General features: G+C 38.2%; 3 protein-coding genes across 3 annotated transcripts; 1 reads left to right on the top strand and 2 right to left on the bottom strand.

The window, feature by feature from the left end:
- Nucleotides 1-234: 234 nt before the first annotated feature.
- Nucleotides 235-7,434, bottom strand: LOC144661975 (phospholipid scramblase 2-like). The gene is made up of 8 exons (XM_078522705.1): nucleotides 7,064-7,434; nucleotides 6,454-6,591; nucleotides 6,270-6,347; nucleotides 4,781-4,973; nucleotides 3,062-3,173; nucleotides 2,228-2,330; nucleotides 1,309-1,367; nucleotides 235-675 (listed from the first exon to the last, which is right to left on the bottom strand). The coding sequence occupies exons 1-8, from the start codon at nucleotides 7,275-7,277 to the stop codon at nucleotides 625-627; spliced, it is 948 nt and encodes a 315-aa protein (XP_078378831.1). The 5' UTR covers nucleotides 7,278-7,434; the 3' UTR covers nucleotides 235-624.
- A 156-nt stretch (nucleotides 7,435-7,590) lies between these two features.
- LOC144661987 (RING-box protein 2-like) lies at nucleotides 7,591-9,900 on the top strand. The gene is made up of 3 exons (XM_078522720.1): nucleotides 7,591-7,792; nucleotides 8,489-8,536; nucleotides 9,550-9,900. Exons 1-3 carry the CDS (start codon nucleotides 7,621-7,623, stop codon nucleotides 9,666-9,668), a joined length of 339 nt encoding a protein of 112 aa, XP_078378846.1. The 5' UTR covers nucleotides 7,591-7,620; the 3' UTR covers nucleotides 9,669-9,900.
- A 1,206-nt stretch (nucleotides 9,901-11,106) lies between these two features.
- On the bottom strand, nucleotides 11,107-18,369 carry LOC144662903 (DCN1-like protein 1). Its single transcript, XM_078523839.1, has 7 exons — nucleotides 18,326-18,369; nucleotides 18,004-18,217; nucleotides 16,017-16,185; nucleotides 13,914-14,044; nucleotides 13,062-13,144; nucleotides 12,636-12,732; nucleotides 11,107-11,717 (listed from the first exon to the last, which is right to left on the bottom strand). Exons 1-7 carry the CDS (start codon nucleotides 18,326-18,328, stop codon nucleotides 11,641-11,643), a joined length of 774 nt encoding a protein of 257 aa, XP_078379965.1. The 5' UTR covers nucleotides 18,329-18,369; the 3' UTR covers nucleotides 11,107-11,640.
- Nucleotides 18,370-18,655: the final 286 nt, after the last annotated feature.

Here is an 18,655-nt window from a genome sequence, read left to right as displayed (position 1 = left end):
CATAACTTCTCAAGCACCTCTGGTTTCTGTATGGTCTTCTGGCGATCGCTCAATCGAGAAAAAGTGCAAAAAAAAAAGTGTGTGTCATATAGGGACTGTAACAAATCTAAGAGGAATCCACTGAACGTAAAACCTCAACGCGACATTTCCTGTTGAAAAACGTCTAATTTACAGGTTTTCGACGTATGGCAAGAGTTGCCACACCCAGCCAGTACAAACGTTTGTAAGTCTTCCTTTGTAAGAAGATTGAGAACCTTTGTTTCGGCTTTATAACTACACTTTGCATGCTTTTTCTAGTTGCAATTAAAATCTGTTTAAAATCGGGGAAAATGCAGTGAGTTTTCTGAAAAACAAGAAACGATGCTGATCGATAAAGATCTTCGCAAAGCAAGCTACACGACAAAACTATCTTTCAATCTTCTTCTGCAATCGCTGAGTATCATATAGAAACCAGTTTAATTAACGTCATTTCTTGTTTTACGTTATGTTCAACTAAATTAAAACTCTATGTATGTTTTTATTAGTATCCTAACAAGCTTAATGAACCTGTATCAGATTATGTCTGTATATTTCACGAGAGATTATCAATACTTGCGTTTTTAGACTGATAAATAACGTTTTGAATTAAAACCGGTCATTGTCATGTCCCTGCGTTTGTTCAAAGAACATGAAATCCTGAGGAGAAGTAAAAGAAACCAACGTTAGTATAAATCATTTTAACGGAATTTGCTTTAAAATTTTGTACGCCACGGCTACTGGAGTAGTGTTTGAAAATGCAGCGTTGCTAATCCATTTGTAACCTCTAGTAGAAGGACGCATCTTTTATAAGTGGACGCTAACTGTGGTCAATATAAATTAAAACTGATGTAATATATACGGCAAACACAAGAGGCAGTGTTTCATCGGGATATCCAAACACCGAGAAGAGATTTGAAAAACGACGCGCAGCGGAGTATTTTTGACAGAATTCGAGGTGTTTGGATAGCCGATGAAACACTGTCTTGAGTGTTTGATATATCTTCTCAATCGAAACAAAAACTACTGCTTCACAGTTATGATTTTATTTGTTTTAACTTGATGAATTATTAATGAGTTTGAGAACTCTTTTTGAAAGCTGGAAACATAGCCAGGCGGGAAGCAGGAGAAAAAGGGAACCGTCTGGTAACGTTGCAAAGTATTTTGAAATAGAAACGCAAAAAGGGACGGACGCGACCGGGAAATTGGAGGTTCAGACCCCCCTAACCCCCCCTACCCCCACCCCGTTCCCCTCAGGCACGTGTAGTTTGACTGACGAGTAAATGTACTTACAATAAGGAAACAAGCACCAAGCACAACAGCTTTCATCTTCACATCAAGGTCCATGGGAACTAAATTACACAAAAAACAGCTGTATAAAAGACTAGTAATGGACGTTGTACTTGACAAAATAAATAAAACCCTTCAACAAAAACATGCCCTGAAATTCCAGATTTTATGCTATTCCACATTCTGATTTAACACTGACTAGAATGAAGTATTTAGAGCGGTTTTCACTTGAGTGTCGAAGAGCGTTGCTTTGTTTTGCATTGCTCGCAGTGGGCCACCGCCCCTCCCTCTCCCGCGCTCACCCCCCCTTCGTCGCTCAGCTGTTCGGTGTGGCTCCTGGATTGTCTGTGTCCTTGTGATTGGCCAGAGTAATACTTTGGTTTTGGTTTTACCACACTCAATTGAAAACTGCTCTAATTGACCGTGCTACAGTAGTCAGTTCTTTCCTTATTAACTGAATTTGGCGGTACATCAACACGTCAGTTAATTTTTTTCTCTCCTCTTTTAATAGCCTGCGAATAGGCTCCCAAGTGGAGCTAGGCAAAAAAAATCAGTGAGCGAATCGAGCTGAGAGTGCCCCGTTCTCCCCCTCAGGCCCCGCTTAGCCTGGTTCGCTCCCATTTTTTTTTGCCCTGCCCCAATCAGAGCCTGTTTGCAGGCTACCCTTTTAAGTGCTTGATAATACAGTGACAGGATGCAGAGATTACAGACTGAAAGGGTCAGGGAGGAGGGAGGAGGGAGGAGGCAGAGAGAAGATGGGTCCTTTCTTGGTTGAAAAGAGGGGGCTTGTTTTCAGCAATGAGGGGGAGGGCGTGGTCATCTTCCCTTAAGCCATCACTGCAGTGTTACCCTAGTAGTATTGATTTTGTAAGAAAAAATACGTTTTTGATCATAAAATATGACAATATTTGAGGAGACTCACATGTGATGCCAAAGTTGTCCGCATCAGTGAATGCTTCCTTGACCAGTCCTGTCCACTGTTTTGAAATCTTACCAACCTGGTTTTGACCGTCTGCAGAAAGCACCTGACATGGGCAAACACAACAAAGTTAACAGAGAATTCAATTTTGCAACCAGTTACAATCAAGATATGTCATGATTTTAAATGTCATTTTTGTCCATCAGTCAATTACAGTCAAGATCATCAAGAAGGGGCTGACTCCCTTGTAGTTGTCTCTTATGAGAAAATTGCAATGACTGGCCAGCAACGAGTCAAAGCAAAGACTACAGTATTGCGAACAGATGAACTGCCCTGGACGGTATGGTTCATGTCATAAAAGCCTGTTTGAGACGCAAAACTCCTGCACTATATCAAGAACTGTGTAAACAGGGCAACCTCCAGTCTCCGATACAGCACTTGAATAGACCTGGGGCAGCATGGCCCCAGCCCTGAGGTCCAAACCCTTGACCTCTTATCATTTTCAGAGCTGTGCTCTAGCGGAGCCCGGGTGCCACAGGTGACCTACTTTTGTCTTTGGGCACCTTTATTATTTTGCTATCATAAAGCTTGTATGAACTGGGCAACCAAGATTTCTTACATAGACTATTTGTGCACCCTGCAATTATTCTAAAAGCACAGCTTTGATTTTATACCAGTCCTTCAACAGAAAATGCTATCCCTTTTATCGTCTACAGTTAGGATCCTGAATCTCTTTTCTTAACTTTTTTTCTTGAATAACCCCTTAAAATACTTATTAATCAACTATTTGGTGGGTCTGTTTGAGATATTTTGAAAAGCCCTTTTTAACAGTCTTACCTGAAATTCAACATCTCCACAGATGTTGCACTGGCAAAAAGGCCCCTCAATGCGCAGCACTGTTTGCCTTTCAGCATTCTGGATTTCAAACTTTGGAATACATATCGACCACCTGTAAAGGATACAGCAGATAATTATTACAAAGGATTTTGTATGGCTTGCGCTTGCTTAGGCTTGGAATAATGATTAAGAGCTGGTAATTTTGTTAAGTTGTAAATTACAGTAAAATTAAAGTAGATGGAAATAAAATACTTGTGTCTAAAATATGATGGTGCAAGTTGCTAGCTAGTGTCAACAGCTGACATCTTTCCAATATTTCTACCAAGTTTAATTTTAGAATTTAAAAATCTTTATTGAGGATGCCAACATCACATAATGCTTTTCAGAAGGGTCCTCCTACTTAGTTACAAATAATAACTAGTGGTAACCACAGGTTAGAAAGTGCGGGCCTCGATGCAGTTAAGAGAAGGTACTGGGAGGGAAGTGTTTTTTGTTAGTTTGGAAGGTCGAGTAACGCGTCACGCTTAAGTCATGAATGTTTTTATCGTTTCCTATTGCCGCGAACCAATCAGAGTTGTTTTTTTGATTGACAGTTTTGCAAAGTGTAGTCGAGCACGCGGTGTGAATTGAGATGTGATTTTCCTCCGTCGGCAAACTCGCTTTGTTGTCAGTGTTATAAGGAATTTCTCGAGAATAACCGTTGTTGGAATCATTCGCTTTGCCGTAGTTTATCTGTGATACAATCACAGCAGATCTTCTCAAAAGCAACACCTATAAAACAACGTCTGCAAAACGTAATGTCTGCAAGACAGAAGCCTCGATCTAGTGGCAAACTGTTGATTTTTCCATTCTTATCGCTCTTGGAGACAAGATTTTTCTCTCCGGTGTTACGACAAACTGTTGTGATTGACAATTTTTTGCATTCCGTCGTTCTTAGTGGAAGAACAAAATTTTCATTCCGGTTTGCGTAGCCTTATAAACGTGGCGCGCACGCGTAATACGCAATCCGCTGGTCACTGTCAAGATTAGGGTTGCGGGCCTCTCTTGGGCCCGCAAAAAAAAACATCTATCAATAACACATATCACTGTTTCTCACATATGCCCTTGATTAATCGTAGCAGTGTCCTGAAGTTGGCGCGGGGTAGGGGGGGGAAAGGTAGGAGGGGGGGGGAATCTGTTCCCATATGAATGGGCGGGGATGCTGGTCATAAAATTTGAATTAATACCCAAAAAGACTTCCTCAAGGTTTTCAAAACCCCTAAAAAATACCATTTTTCATGCCTGATCAGTCTAGACCACGAGCACAGTATGATCACGTTTTTATTTTATTTTTTCTTAATCATGCGCAACCCTAAATGAGACCTCAACGGCTAAAAATATTGCTGTTCTGTCATTAACACCCTAAATAAGACCAAAATCTGTAACTTACGACAACCCAAAGCGAGATTATGAGTATCCCCATCCCATTCATATGGGAGCCTCTCCCCCCCTTTACCCCTCCCTTCTCCCTGGTACGTTTTTCACATTTCATGGTAAACCTACTGCTCCCAGTTGTTCAAAGGCTGGATAATGCTATCCACCGAATAATTCGCTATCCAGTGGATAAACATCATACAAAACCTACTTCGCTATCTGCCAGATAGTGATTTATTGGGTTATCCACCTTTTGAACAACTGGGCCCAGTTAGTTACAGTTAATATAGCAACATGTTTTCTTACTCTTGAGCACAGTAGCCAAGAATTGTCCCAGGTGGTGACTGTACTTCAATCTCTTGAAGGCAGCACGGAAACCAACAAGATGAACAGCGCAATGGGCGTGACAAGTGAATTACTTCACGTTGTTGGTTATCGAGGATTTTCATTTCAAAAGGTCTAGATGGGCCACAGCATTGTCGAGTACAACAATCAGTGTCTAATGGAAAAAAAAATTGTCTTCATATTTACATTCTTGACATAATAACAGCCATTCTCGTCCCCAGAGCCACTTGTCCCTCTTAGATGGCTGAGCCTGGGGCATGAGGTACAAGTGGCTCTGGGAACACATCATTTGATTGGCTAGAACTTAACAAAGGAAATTTGAATAATAAAAAATCAAATCAATCGTTTTTAAATCCCTTTGTTGTAAGCAATTTTACAATGGTTGATTTGATTGGCTATAAATTTAGTAAATTGAGAAATTTAAATTCTCTTTGTAAAAAATCTAGCCAATCAAATCATGTGTCCCAAAGCCACTTGTTCATTGGGGTGGAAGGGGTGTCAGTATATATGTGGGGGGAGGGGGAGGGGGAAAGAGGGCAGTGACTGGTGTGGCAGGAAGTAGTTTCCCAGCTGTCAAAGCAATGGTAACCCAGCAATATGTCCGGCCAATGACAAAAGTAGTTTTCTCTTCAAAGCTATTTATCACCATAACATTGCTTGCTTTGCCATTCAGTGAATTACTAAATTATACCTCTTGACCAATGAATTATTCAGACTTATTTTAGGCTAATAGTCAAAACAACACTAATTTTATTTGAGCACATAAAATTGTCAGATTAACCCTAGATGCATGAGGAAGTATTTGAGACATTTGATCACTGTATTTATACAACTGACTCACACCAAAAAAATTTCTTTAGGCCACGATATTAAATTATTTACCCTTTTAAGACTTCCTGTTATAAAATGTTTTAAGATATCCTTTATATATTCGCAAGAATAAATCCTTGCATACTAATGTCATCCAGCTACATGTTTCAGACATCCACTGGATTAAAGGGAAGATCTAATTAAAAAAAAAAACATTTTTATTCTTTTTTGCAAACCTACAGTGTTTAAATGATATTTATTTGCTTCATTTCTCAAATCCGTATACAGATTTCCAGCAGTTTATCATTAATTACTAGACTCATTTCTATGATGAAGGGAAATATTTATTCATGGAGACAGCAGGCCGGTTTTAATTAACTGATGCAATTATAAACAGGACCACTTTTACACACAAAACGTGCGAAAAAATAACATAATTCACACCTCAATAAAATACGACCTAAATTAATGTATTTGTCATTAAAAAAAGTTCAAAGAACTAAAGGAAACATTTTTAAGTTGAATTATAATAACATCGCAAACAGCTACATTGAATGTGCCAAAACGTAAAACAATGTGGCAAAATACATCATTGTTATTAATAGAATCGAGCGATGATCAAACACGCTTGTAAACGTACCTTCCGCTGCGAAAAACACTTGCTGTCCCATACTGTTTTGAATCTTGTATTTATTGTTCGTTTCGAATCCGGTGAAAGCTGCAAAAAATGATAAATAAAAAAAATGTGGTAAATATATATAAAAAACTATGGTTTCGATCAGCTTAAATTTTAAGGCATTTCTTCTTGGTCGAGTTATAATTACCTTCCAGTAGTTCGACTTGCTGTTTTATCAAAAGCTGATCGATTTGGGTGAGATATTCTAGACCAGGTGGACAGTTCGCTGGAACAGGAGGAGCCGCCATCCACTGAATTTGCCCTGGCCCAGCCGGAGCTGGGTAACCTAAAAGTGGAAAAAAAGTCCATGAAGTTCAAATGAAACCTTTAACTGAGTTGACCAGGCTACATAATTTGAAAACAACAAAAGAAAACTACATTGTGTACAATGTTGCAATGTTATAAAACGCACTCATATTTTTAAACAGAAAGGTGAATCACCACAAAGCCCGGGAAAATAACATTAAAGACGCTAAATATCGTTAAAACGGGGGGCACATCTGATAAGCAAACCATTAAAATTTCAAAAAGAATTCGAAAGAAGCGGAAAAATAGGATTGATTGAATGTAAAAAAGTCTTACGTTGCAGCGCGTTTCTACAGAGCTTTCAGTTTCTAGATCTTATTAATAAATCGTATATAAAAATAACTCAAGAACAGTTTTAATACTATTATAGAAAATATAGATTACAGGCTTCTTCAGTTGAGAATTTGTGCAAAATACAATAACGAACACCGCAAAACAAATCGAATTTTTACCAGGCTGTTGGTTGACAGGAGGCGCATAGCCTGGTTGTGTGGGAGCATATCCAGGCTGTGCTGGTGGATAACCTGCTTGTGGCGGTGGATATCCTTGCTGTGGAGGTGGATAACCTTGCTGAGGCGGTGGATAACCACCACCTGGAGGTTGCTGAGACGGAGGGTAACTATTTTCTACAGGAGGCGGATAGCCGTACCCTTGGGGCTGTGCCATGTTTATCGCACGATGATCGATTAGTAACCGACTTCGGTGGGCAGCTCACGGAAACTTGCCTCAGTCTGAGAAAACAAAACAAACTTACCCCCTCCCTAGGGAGTCAAGAGTGCGCGCTTTACAAAACTCGCTTTTCCTTTTGGTCTAAAGAATTTCAAAATGCTACTACTAAGCAAGAAAAGTAAAAAGGTTACGCCACAAACAAGTGCACAAGAATGCAACGTGATAATGGCTTAATTACAAGATTTAGCTGTTTCGTGACAACACAACTCGTGGGGGCACCACTGGGGATAAAATAATTTTTTGTTGTCAAAGCAAAGCAGTGGCTTCTGGGATAGTCAAGATGGCCGCCGAAACTTCGCTTGAGGAACAAGATGTGAACATGGAAGAAAGCACGCCTTCTAAGGAGCAAGGAGTACAGAAGATGTTTACTTTAAAGAAATGGAATGCCGTGGCCATGTGGTCGTGGGATGTGGAATGTGATACGTGTGCTATTTGCCGGGTGCAAGTGATGGGTCAGTGGAATTTTTGCTTTCTATTATGTCAGATGAAATTACGCCTGAGCTTAACGTGGTTTATTGTTCTTCCGAGTTATTTTATTCTGATGTTCAGTACCGGCATATTATTGCCATGATTTAAGATTGATTTGTTTCTGAGACATTTATGAAATTAAGGCAAGAACACGACTGATGTTCTGTGAATCAATCTATCATTGACAAATTATCAATCAATAAGTCCATGATCAATCAATCAATAAATCAATCAATCAATCAGTCTATCGTTAATCAGTCAATCAATCAGTCAGTCAGTCATTTAATCAGATCAGTCAGTCAATCAATCAACTAATCAATCGATGACTTAATTTAAATACCATGTCAGAACTACTAGCTGATCATATGAGACAATTATTATTTTTTGTAAATTAGTAACTTGATAAGTTTACTTAATAAATGCATCTTGTACTTAATAATGCAATGCATATCATTATAAATTCCTGTACAAGCAATATTGGTGTCCTGTACACACTTCATTCTCTCTGACCATCTGTGAATTGTGCAAGTTTCATTCATCAAATATATCAATGCTCAGGCTTAATTACCAACTGTTGTTCTGGAAAATTGAGCAGATCATCCTTGGCCTCCTCTCATGCAGTGAAAACTGTTTGATACTCCAACATCTGGTAAAGTTCCTCATGGTTCTCTTTCTTGCAGATGCTTGCCTTCGATGCCAGTCAGACAACAAACAAGAGGAATGCGTTGGTAAATAACTCTGACTTATATTGTTTTTTGTAGACCATTATTGAGGGTCAAGTCCCAATTAAACTTCACTAATGTTTGAGACCTGGGGTCAATCCTATAACCTGTAGTTGCATCATACCCAAAGCCTCTTAAAATTGAACCAGCTACAGTTATGTTAGGCCAATGATCAATAGACCATTTCCGAGTTACCATTTGCCTCCATTTCAAAATGGGTGGGGTGCAAGCCTGGTGGTAACATTATTCCTAAGGTTAATGAGCACAGGTGAAACTTCCCAGGCTAACCACTCCTCAAGTGGATGAAACCTGGTCATGGAAACTAACACATTATTACAGCTCTACCTACCCAAGAGGGTCTCTCAGGAGGAAGGGGGAGTGACTAACAGGAATCAAACCCATGGCCTCCCAGATACCAGTTGGGCTGTCCCGTCAGGGACTCAGTTTTTGTTTTCTTTGCCCCGCGCTTGCGTAACATTTCATTGTTCATTGTTCATTGTTCATTTATTCACCGAGCTACAAATCTACCATCTCTCATTATTTATTAAGCTTCCACTTTCTTTTTCTGAATGTCACACTGCATAACTTACGTCCCAACATGGTTGATTTTATGCCATGTGACCAGATTCTGCAAAGGGCCTGTAAAGTACTTTAAGCTTTTTATTTTTAGAACATTATTCTTAATTTTTAGAACATTATACTTGTAATTTTATATTTTTACCTTTTTAACTAGATTTTTAACCTTGTAATTAGTTTTATTTGAGGACCTCCCTGAAAACTACTTTTTGTGACGGGAGCCTCCTCTTTAAAAATTATTATTATTATTATTTTACAGTGGCCACACAAAAACTTGTGCCCTGTAACCAATTTTTGCATCACCATTTACTTTTGAATCTTTCACTCCTGACTTGACAATCTGAGAGGGAAAGTAAGAACTTCTTATAAGCTACCAGTAAAAGCAAAACTCTGTAGCCTTGATCAAAATGTTTAAATGTTTTTATCAATTTTTTAAATTCCAGTTGTCTGGGGAGAGTGCAATCACTCATTTCATAACTGCTGTATGTCGCTGTGGGTCGTGCAAAATAACAGATGTCCACTGTGTCAGCAAGAGTGGGTTGTACAAAGAATTGGTAGATGATAACACAGTATTTGAAACTCAACAAACAAACTGGTCAAAGAATAACGTATTTGTTTTGTATTTAATGAATTCAAACTGAAGAGACATTTCTGTTTTTCACTTCACTTGTCAATGCTGCATATTCTGTTTTGTAAGGAGTGAATATAAGATAAGATGCTTGTGAAAAGAGTTGAGTTAGATTATTACAACCATAATCACACAGACAAGTGACAATAAAGAATACCAACCAGTCTATATATTATTATCTTGGAGTTATTTCAATTCAAGCAAACCAAGCATGATGCATGAAGGGAGGTGGATGGGTTCACTTGCAGTTCTTTTCATCCATTCAATGATCTGAGTAAACAGGGTCTAGACGCAGGCAGACCACCCTATGTGTTCGTGGTTAATTATTGTTATTTCAGTAGCCCTATAGATTTCAAAATTTCTTTTGTTCGTCTTATGTCACCAACAATATTTAACTACGAACACATAGGGTGGTCTGCTTGTGGTCTAGACTGTGAACAGTCTAACCATGTTGGTGTACATCAACATGGCAGATGCACTGACCCGTCCCCAGTCGTCTTTTGAGTCAGTCTTGAGTAGCCTCTTGAGTCTTGGAAGCTGAGATCCATACAAAATTCCCCCACTACAAAACATTCACTTGCCAATAGCAACTCTCTCCTCTCTTATTTGGCTTTCAAAATGTTGACAATTTTTTTTTGTTTGACCTATCTTGCAATTCTAGAGTCCTAAGAAAAACAATAACTACATCACTGCAAACCCGCCGAGCCCAGTTGTTCAAAGCATGGGCAATGCAATCCTTCGAACAACTGGGGCCTGCATATTTTAGTCTGTTCCAGGCATTTGGTTCCTTAGGAGCTGCACAAATAAACAGCAAGTGAAAAAAAAAAAATTAAAAGGAGAGGTTAAGTCAGAACCCCTTGTCTTTTTTCGACTCACTGTTCTTTGTTCTTATTCCTACTAACCAAACACCTGGAACAGGGGGTCTCGACCTCCCGTTTCCCGTACCTCTTAGTCCCCTTCCCATACCCCTTTCTCCCACTTCCCTCACCTTTCCGTTGTGGTTCCCTTCTCTTTGTCTGGTTTCTTTTGCAAAATCTAACGAAATGTGATTTTTTTTTCAATTTCTCTTGGTTCCCACCACCTTGGGAATCCCCCTCCTGCCCTCTTCCCCCCTCCCACCCATTTTTGCCTGCCCTCCTGGCCCCCTCCAGGGTAGAGGCTAACTCTACAATAGGTCCTGGTGTAAGAAACATCCATTCTCGTCCCCAGAGCCGTTTGTCCCACCTTAGCAAACAGAGGCCTGGGGCACAGGCAATCACATCATGTGCCCCAAGAGCCACTTGTTCCTCGTGCTTCAGGCTCTGCTGGCTAAGAGGGACAAGGGGCTCTGGAGACGAGAATGAGAAGCATCATGAAGTAAAAAGTACAAAACTGGTAGAAAAGTTCATTTACTTTTGTTTACCACTACAATCTTAACTTTCACAGTGTCCACAGAGGTAATAGTTTTTCATTACAGTTGGGATGATGTGGGGTACCTCCTATATTAATTTAACTAAAAACTTTACAAAGAGTGGCTCATCAAGTGAGAGAAAAATCTAGTAGATTACATGTCTACAAAGAGAAAGGGATTGTATAAGAAGGCAGGCCACTTCATCTAGACGTAACAATATTGTAACAAGAAAATTCGTATGAAAATATTGGTTTGGTCACCATTATATACATCCTGCAACAAGATAGATATCTTTACAGTCATTTTTTAGATTGCCATTTATATGAAACATCCTTGTAAAGTCCGCTGATAAAGGCTTTTGTTTTAAGGGTTTACAGTTAAATTCTAGACAGTCGTCACTGAGATCTTCATGAAAAATAAATGACAAGGTTTCAGTTAGCTGGTCTGTTATAAAAAAGACGACCACAGGCAGCCCATGTTCCAGCTGCAATGTTCCTTATGTAAGCTGAGATGTTATCATACAGTTGTTTGCTTCCCTGTGACTTTAGGTCTGGCATACTCTACAAATTCATCTATTAATACAGGCCAAGCTCCTGCAAAAGAACAACAAACAAACAAGATTCTGTTAGATCATTACAATGAGGTGTCAATATTATAAAGGCCCGTTTACACAGGCGATTTTTGTCGCGCAACTCAATGCAATTTTTGTTGCGCCGAAGTTGCATCAAGTCGCTATTGCGGCGACTTCATGCAACTTATGTCGCGGCGATAAAATCGCTATGAAATCGCCGCGAATTTGCACGCGTGAAAACTAGCGGCAAGAAAATCGCTGCGATATGGCAGGATTTTTGAACCTGTTCGAAACTTGATGCAACTTCGGCGCGACAAAACTTGCATTGAGTTGCGTGACAAAAATCGCCTGTGTAAACGGGCCTTAAGGAAGCTTGTAAAGCAGGGATCCATGTTTGAGTTGGTCACTCAAGGTGAGTTCCTTTATTGAACAAGGCTTGGTCAATGCTTATTGTTTATACAAAGACTTACTTCCTTCAACCTGTGTGATTTGGTCATGTCTTACAAATACAATGTCAAAAATATGAGACCCCTTTTACTTCTCTACCAACTCCCCTTACGTGGGGTGGATCTTGAATATAAATTTCTCTCTTTTTTAAATCATCATGGGTTATTTATGGCCGTTTTTATACTAGAGACGAGTTACCCGTCTAGACGAGCTTCAGCAAAAATTTTGTTGCTTATCTGGTTATGCGTCTCTAGTATAAAGACGGGCACAAGATGCGTTACGCATCTAGACGAGCTACTTTTCGAAATGCGTCTTGAAAGACAGATAACGAAAGGAAGCTTGTCTAGACGCGTAATGCGTCTTGTGCCCGTCTATATACTAGAAACGCATAACCAGACGAGCAACAAAATTTTTGCTGAAGCTCGTCTAGACGGGTAACTGGTCTCTAGTACAAAAACGGCCAATATTAAGTACACAGATGTAAGTATTTCACCTTCTTCATCGTAATTACTCATATCATCCTCAATCATGTTACTGAAGTCTAACAAGAGGTTCCATGTGTCTTTGGATATCGCCCTTTTATGATGTAGCTGAAAATAAAAATACCGGTATGCATATTTCTCCATCTTCATTACAATTACAAAAAACTTGGACAATGCAATAAAACAATCAAAACTCAAAGTTAATACATGATGCTGGCATGAAGCTTGAGACGGTGGCTCAAGACTTTTAAACCAATCAATAATTATATAATAATAATAATTATAATAATAATAATAATAATAACTATAATAAATTATATTTTAATGCTTATTCGGCATAAATTATTGTAGTAATGCAAAACTAAAGCAACTGCAAATTACCATTCATTCACTGTATTGAGCTCTGTAATTTTGGTTTACTAACACACCCAACTTACCAGGAGAAACTCACACCAAATATCAAGGAATTTAAATCTTCCTTCAAGGACTATATTCCAATAAGCAATGGACATGTCTAAGTCTGCAAAGTCAAATTGTATTAAATAAATTAATTACAAAAAATGACAACTATTTTTTAGCTGTTACTACATTCAAGCTACTATCAAAACGAAATAAAAAGTTAACACCCTAACAAGATATGTTACCCAATCAACGCCTAATATTATTAGGCTTCTTAAAGTTGCAATACCCATTTACTTGACTATAAATTTAAGAAGTGTCAATTCCCTGTGAGTGTAAGCCCAAGTGCAAAACAGTTAGCGAAAAACAAGAAAAGACAAAAAAGGAGTTTGTGTCTGCTGTACTTCACCTTCACTTATTTACCTGAGTCAGTCATCTGGTTTTTCTTGTGAGGGAACCTAAGCTTACAAGCCCCATGGTTTTTTATTAGGTTCGCCTCGTCATTTTGTTTTCTATCTTTAATAATCTTATATTATATTGTAGTTTTGTATATTCGTTATTATCTTGTGTATTGATTTGTATTATTTACTTTTTTCATAATTCTATTTTTTGTTTCTGTGGCAAAAATAAAAAAATAAAAAATAAAAAATAAAAACTCGCCCCAATTTCGTCTCTCATCTCAAACCTTTTTTTCACATAATGATCCTTTCAGAGAAAAGGTTTTCACTAACAGTCTAAATAATACTGGTGTCTTACACTATTGGCATGCCCGAGAGGAGTGTCGAGTAAGACAGTATGAGCTTATTGGCTGAATGGTAGGGTGAATAGGGAAAAAAATTTGGGCGTTATTCCTTAGGGTCATGAAAATAATAATAAATTATGAATCTTACCTAAGCTCTTCTGGCCAGGATTTTTAGCAAAACTAAAAGTGAACTGGTATAAATCTTTAAATTTGGCATTATCTCTAAGATCAGCCTCTATGTTGGGAAGCTTAGTCCGGAGTTTGTCAATTGAATCACAACTGGAAAAGGAGACAAAGAAAACATGACATCATACTTTATCTCAGATCAACTCAAAAAACTGTACAAAGCCCACAAATAACAATTCTGAGAAAAGTCAAACTGTGTCATTATCATCTTCAATAACTACATTTTCACTGATTGTTCAGAGTATGTGATCCATAGCATAATTGAGGGGTACATTTGCATATGTGAACACTGAAATGGGAATATCTTAAAAATGCCTTGCTACAAAAAGCTGAAAATTTGCAGAAAGATTCCCAGGTTAATAAAGATTATTCACAGCAGACTATTTTGAGAAAATCGAACAAGATGCAATATATATATTTTTTCGATCAGTGGAAAAAGCGCCATTTTGGAATGTAACGCGTAACATAATTATACCGCGCGTTGCAAACTTTACGACATTGTTTCACTTAAATCAAGCAGAAACTTCAAATGCTATTAAAAACATCTTTAATAATGTCTAAGGTACTTGTCAAGGTACAAATAAAGTTAATAGCAGCTCTCTATGGAATAAAATCAATATAATTACAGCAACACATCTCTTGTAACGCAGTTTAGTTTTGCAGTTACAGCAACACACTGTTACGCTAAAATTTCATCAGTGAAATGTCCTTTAGCTCTCAAAAAAATACCGAACAATTCTCATAACACACAAATTACATGAAAGTAATTTCAACACCATACGTTGAGCCGCTCCAGCGATATCTTAAAAAATATTCATCCCCGAACACTTTGTAACATGCTCAAATTCCTCCAAAATTAACCTTACTTGCTCATTTATTTTCATTCTCCCCGAGAAGTTAAACGTTCCACAGACGTGAAACTGTGCGCAAACAATTCTCATAAGCTGATAAGCATGACTGTACAGTCTGTTTCGATTTTCTTTGCTTTGAACGGACAATATTTTCATTTTCCTCGAACCCCGAACACAAGTGAACGATCCTCCATTGTGTAACATGAACCAAACAAGAAGTTCACTTGCTACACAAAATCTGGGACGAAAATCTCGCTTCAACTCGAAGCAAAATCCCTCCATTTTCAACGCTTTGCCTTCGAAAACATTGGGCCATATCTGGGGGGGCCTAACAGAGACTACAGGGCTCAAACAATTGAATTCAACCACGTGGGTTTCCTAGAAACGTGACCAGTTGCGTGACAGTGTCTTTGACGATCGGAAATGGAGGGAAACACTGATAAATATTCGATAGGCGCTTGGAGAAACAAAAAGAAAGAAAAGAAGAATGCTAACAAAAAAGAATACTACATTTGACCTGATTGTTAAACAATTTGCCATTAAAAATTGCCTTGTTGACTAAAAAATTAAAATCGACCATGCCCACAATGCATTATGGGTAATGTTTTTTTCTTGGATTTTTTTGGTATTTACAACAAAAAACCCAAAAAATTGTGTCCTGAGCATTTCAATAGTTCAGGAAAGGTGTTTTAAGCCATGTAAAAGTAATTTTAAAAAGTGATTTCTTTTTGCCTATGTTACGCCTTTGTACCCCTTGATTATGCTATTGATCTGTACATCCATTTAATTACACTGCATAGCAAGTCTTCTTATAGCTGGCAGTGCAGAAAAGTGATGAAAGAAAAATTGGGCCAAAAATTGATCTTATGTGCTTGGCCAGGGAATGCGGAGCATTTTTCTTATGGGGGGGGGGGGAGGGGGTGGGACTGACTGGTGACTTGAAGTGGGGGGCTTTAGGGCTAAGCCCCCCCAGCCCCCCTGCTCTGCGGTCCTTGTTGGCCTGAATGTAAAATATTGGGACATTTTTTTGCAGGATTTTGCTCCCATTTTTTTTTTTTTTTGCAGGATTTTGCTCCCATTTCTCACATTTTTATGCTACAAAATTAATGTAAACATCCCTAATTGCACAAACACTAATAACAACAGCATTCCACAATACTATAAATAAAACACATACCACAATATTATTTAAGTGTACTTGTAATATAGCTTACCCTAGGTCTACCATGCCCTCAGTAAATTCTTTTCTTGTAAACTCGCACTGTGTTGCAGCTTTAAATTTCCAAGCAATTATTAGTACTTTAAGGCTAGCAGGATCTAACTTGAGGTCTTCACAGAATCGTCCGATTCCTTCTGCCATGATTTTATCATCATCAGTTGGATCTAGAGTAAATAGTTTCCATTTCTTTATCAGTGAAGAAAAACATGTGCACTATGAAATTTATAAATATAAGCCTGTAATTAATATCATGGTTTATACCGGTAATTGTGATCAACTCAAATCTGCAAGCTACAGTAACACTTTGGTAACTGTGTATATGTCTTTGAGTACTATCAATTGTACTTAAAAACATATGCACAGTTACCAAAGTGTTGTGAATTATCCATTTCCTTCAAAACCGGAGAAAAGTCAAAAATTATTATATAACTAAAAAACAGAAGGGAACAGAAAGAGGCCCGAAGGGGAAGGAAAAATTGAAAATAAAGTATCACATTAAAATGAAACATAAATGTAACCAGTGTAGAAAAAAGTGATCCATATTGGATTTTACGACTAAAAATTGTTATTCATACCCTGGTCAAACAGACTGTTGTATCCAAATCAATGCAACATGTTTAAACAGGATGGACTGTGCCGCACAGTTTCTAGTGATCCAGAAAATATCCATACCCCTCCCACAGAAGGTTTCTTGATTTTACATCCATGTGTCCACCCCTCTGGAAATTCTCATTTAGCTAAAAACTGCCCTCCTCCACAGAATTTTAGGATAAGCTATGGATATTTTCTTGAACTGTACAATATGGGAACATCCAGTAGGTTCTGAGGTCATACAGTTGAACCTCTTTATTGCGGTTTTCAGTGAAAGGCGAACTCTAAAATTCAATCCTCGACCAATGGTTTACGCTTTTTGCTGCCGTCAATCATCTTAGTGGACCTCTCAGGAAACAGGAGCACACTTCAACGAGGTGAAAAGGTCACGTCTGTCAGCTGTGATTGGTAGATTTCAATCCATTTGATTATTTCTGTTTTTAATGGTTCGTTGGCTGTCCCCAGAATTATGATTGACGGCAGCGAAAAACGCAATCGTTAGTTGGATTTTGAATATCAGAGTTCGCATTTCACTGAAAACCGCAATAACACAGACAGCAAAGGGAAAGGGAAGACTGTCTTATTATGAAGGAGTCTGTATCACAGAGGTAGATCGAGAGTTTATATGAATTTTTGTCACTTTCAGACCAGGTGAACTGTCTGTAAAAAGAAGGTGTCTGTATAATAGAGGTGTCTGTAAGAGAGGTTAAACTGCACTTGGTAACTTTATGGCACTGTAAATGCTAGGCCACACAATGTTACAGCTCTACACTAGAGAACTAACTGCCAGCTTAGAGCTAGCTATTCTGCACATCAACATAATATTTTTATATGTGTATTACATATGTTCTGTACAGTGGCTTTCTGTTAAGTCCTTTCATTGTTCAATTTTTAGTTAGTACGTGTTTCAGTGTAATATGTGTGAGATTTAAAGCTGGTTGATGTTATCAATTACACATCTAACATTACAACAGTTTGGGTTTAGTAAGTTCAAATTTTTAGAGCTAAAATGTAATGCAAGATATCCTGTGTAAACCACCAGGGAACCTTGCTGTGATCAACAGGCAATCATATTCCACAAAAAAGAATTTTAGAATATAATTTACGCAGAATGCAAATCATGCTATAAGCTTACATAGTCTAAATGTATGTAAGCTTGTCTAGTCATGTTAATCAAAACCTACAATACCGGAAATGTTAACACTGAAAATAAGATTTTCAAAACAAAGATCTTAAAGTTAAACAACCCAATGTGAAGAATGAGATAAGCTGCTAAAATATCAATTAAACATGGAATAAACCAAAAAACCAGCTAACACTTCTCGAAAAGCTAATACAAAATCTACACTAGCTTTATATCAAGGAAGTCGTAAGTCAAGTGTCTGGCCTACCTTTGTAGCGATCAAACAAGTGCGAAAGCTTTTTCTTGTCTATCAAAGGTTTCGTATCGATGTAATATCTCTCTGGATTCTGAAAATAACTATCTGACGCCACATCCAATCTCCAATCATTCTGACTAAGGCAGTTTATTGCAGTCTTTTCGTTCGTCTCAGTGAAAGAGATGAACTGCCTGACTTTCTCGCGCTGGGAAGACTTTAGCCTGTGCTGCAAGACACAACATGAATAAAAGAACATATTACTTATCTTATTCGGAACCTGAACGCTTGCATAGCGAGGATCTTCTCAACATAAAATAAAAACAAAGACCCCTACCATATCCACATCACACTACCGCCCAAATCTTCCTTCGAACTTGTAATCTGAGCCCGCTGTCCTCAGTATGGCGACCGCATACCACAAATATTACTAACAGGGGAGCCCTCAGTGAAAACACGATCTAATTTTGATTGCTGGTTCTGGTAAACTAGAAATGAAATAATTTGTATTTTTCTAGATGTATTTGCTATTTGCTTCAATAGAAATTCCACTCTCGGTCATAAGATGACTTTTATATCCGATCAAGAATGTTATTGACAATACTCACCCACCCTCCCACACTCCATGGATTCGGGCTTTAGACTTTTCAGGGTAGGGGTGGGTTTT

The sequence above is a fragment of the Oculina patagonica genome, chromosome 8 (genome assembly GCF_052425735.1).
Source record: "Oculina patagonica isolate OP01 chromosome 8, crgOcupat, whole genome shotgun sequence".
Classification (NCBI taxonomy): domain Eukaryota; kingdom Metazoa; phylum Cnidaria; class Anthozoa; order Scleractinia; family Oculinidae; genus Oculina; species Oculina patagonica.
This window is presented reverse-complemented; position numbering and strand designations above follow the sequence as displayed.

What these genes read in the sequence shown, in the direction of transcription:
- LOC144661975 (XM_078522705.1), bottom strand. Translation starts at nt 7,277, where the DNA reads ATGGCACAGCCCCAAGGGTACGGCTATCCGCCTCCTGTAGAAAATAGT. An exon ending in AGTGTTTTTCGCAGCGGAAG is followed by an intron (nt 4,974 to 6,269) that starts GTACGTTTACAA and finishes TTTTTCCATTAG; the next exon opens with ACACTGATTGTTGTACTCGA. An exon ending in GGACAACTTTGGCATCACAT is followed by an intron (nt 1,368 to 2,227) that starts GTGAGTCTCCTC and finishes TGTGTAATTTAG; the next exon opens with TTCCCATGGACCTTGATGTG.
- LOC144661987 (XM_078522720.1), top strand. Translation starts at nt 7,621, where the DNA reads ATGGCCGCCGAAACTTCGCTTGAGGAACAAGATGTGAACATGGAAGAA. An exon ending in TTGCCGGGTGCAAGTGATGG is followed by an intron (nt 7,793 to 8,488) that starts GTCAGTGGAATT and finishes TCTTTCTTGCAG; the next exon opens with ATGCTTGCCTTCGATGCCAG. An exon ending in CAAACAAGAGGAATGCGTTG is followed by an intron (nt 8,537 to 9,549) that starts GTAAATAACTCT and finishes TTTAAATTCCAG; the next exon opens with TTGTCTGGGGAGAGTGCAAT.
- LOC144662903 (XM_078523839.1), bottom strand. An exon ending in GAGGGCATGGTAGACCTAGG is followed by an intron (nt 14,045 to 16,016) that starts GTAAGCTATATT and finishes CTCCTTTTCCAG; the next exon opens with TTGTGATTCAATTGACAAAC. An exon ending in GAGTAATTACGATGAAGAAG is followed by an intron (nt 11,718 to 12,635) that starts GTGAAATACTTA and finishes GTTCTTTTGCAG; the next exon opens with GAGCTTGGCCTGTATTAATA.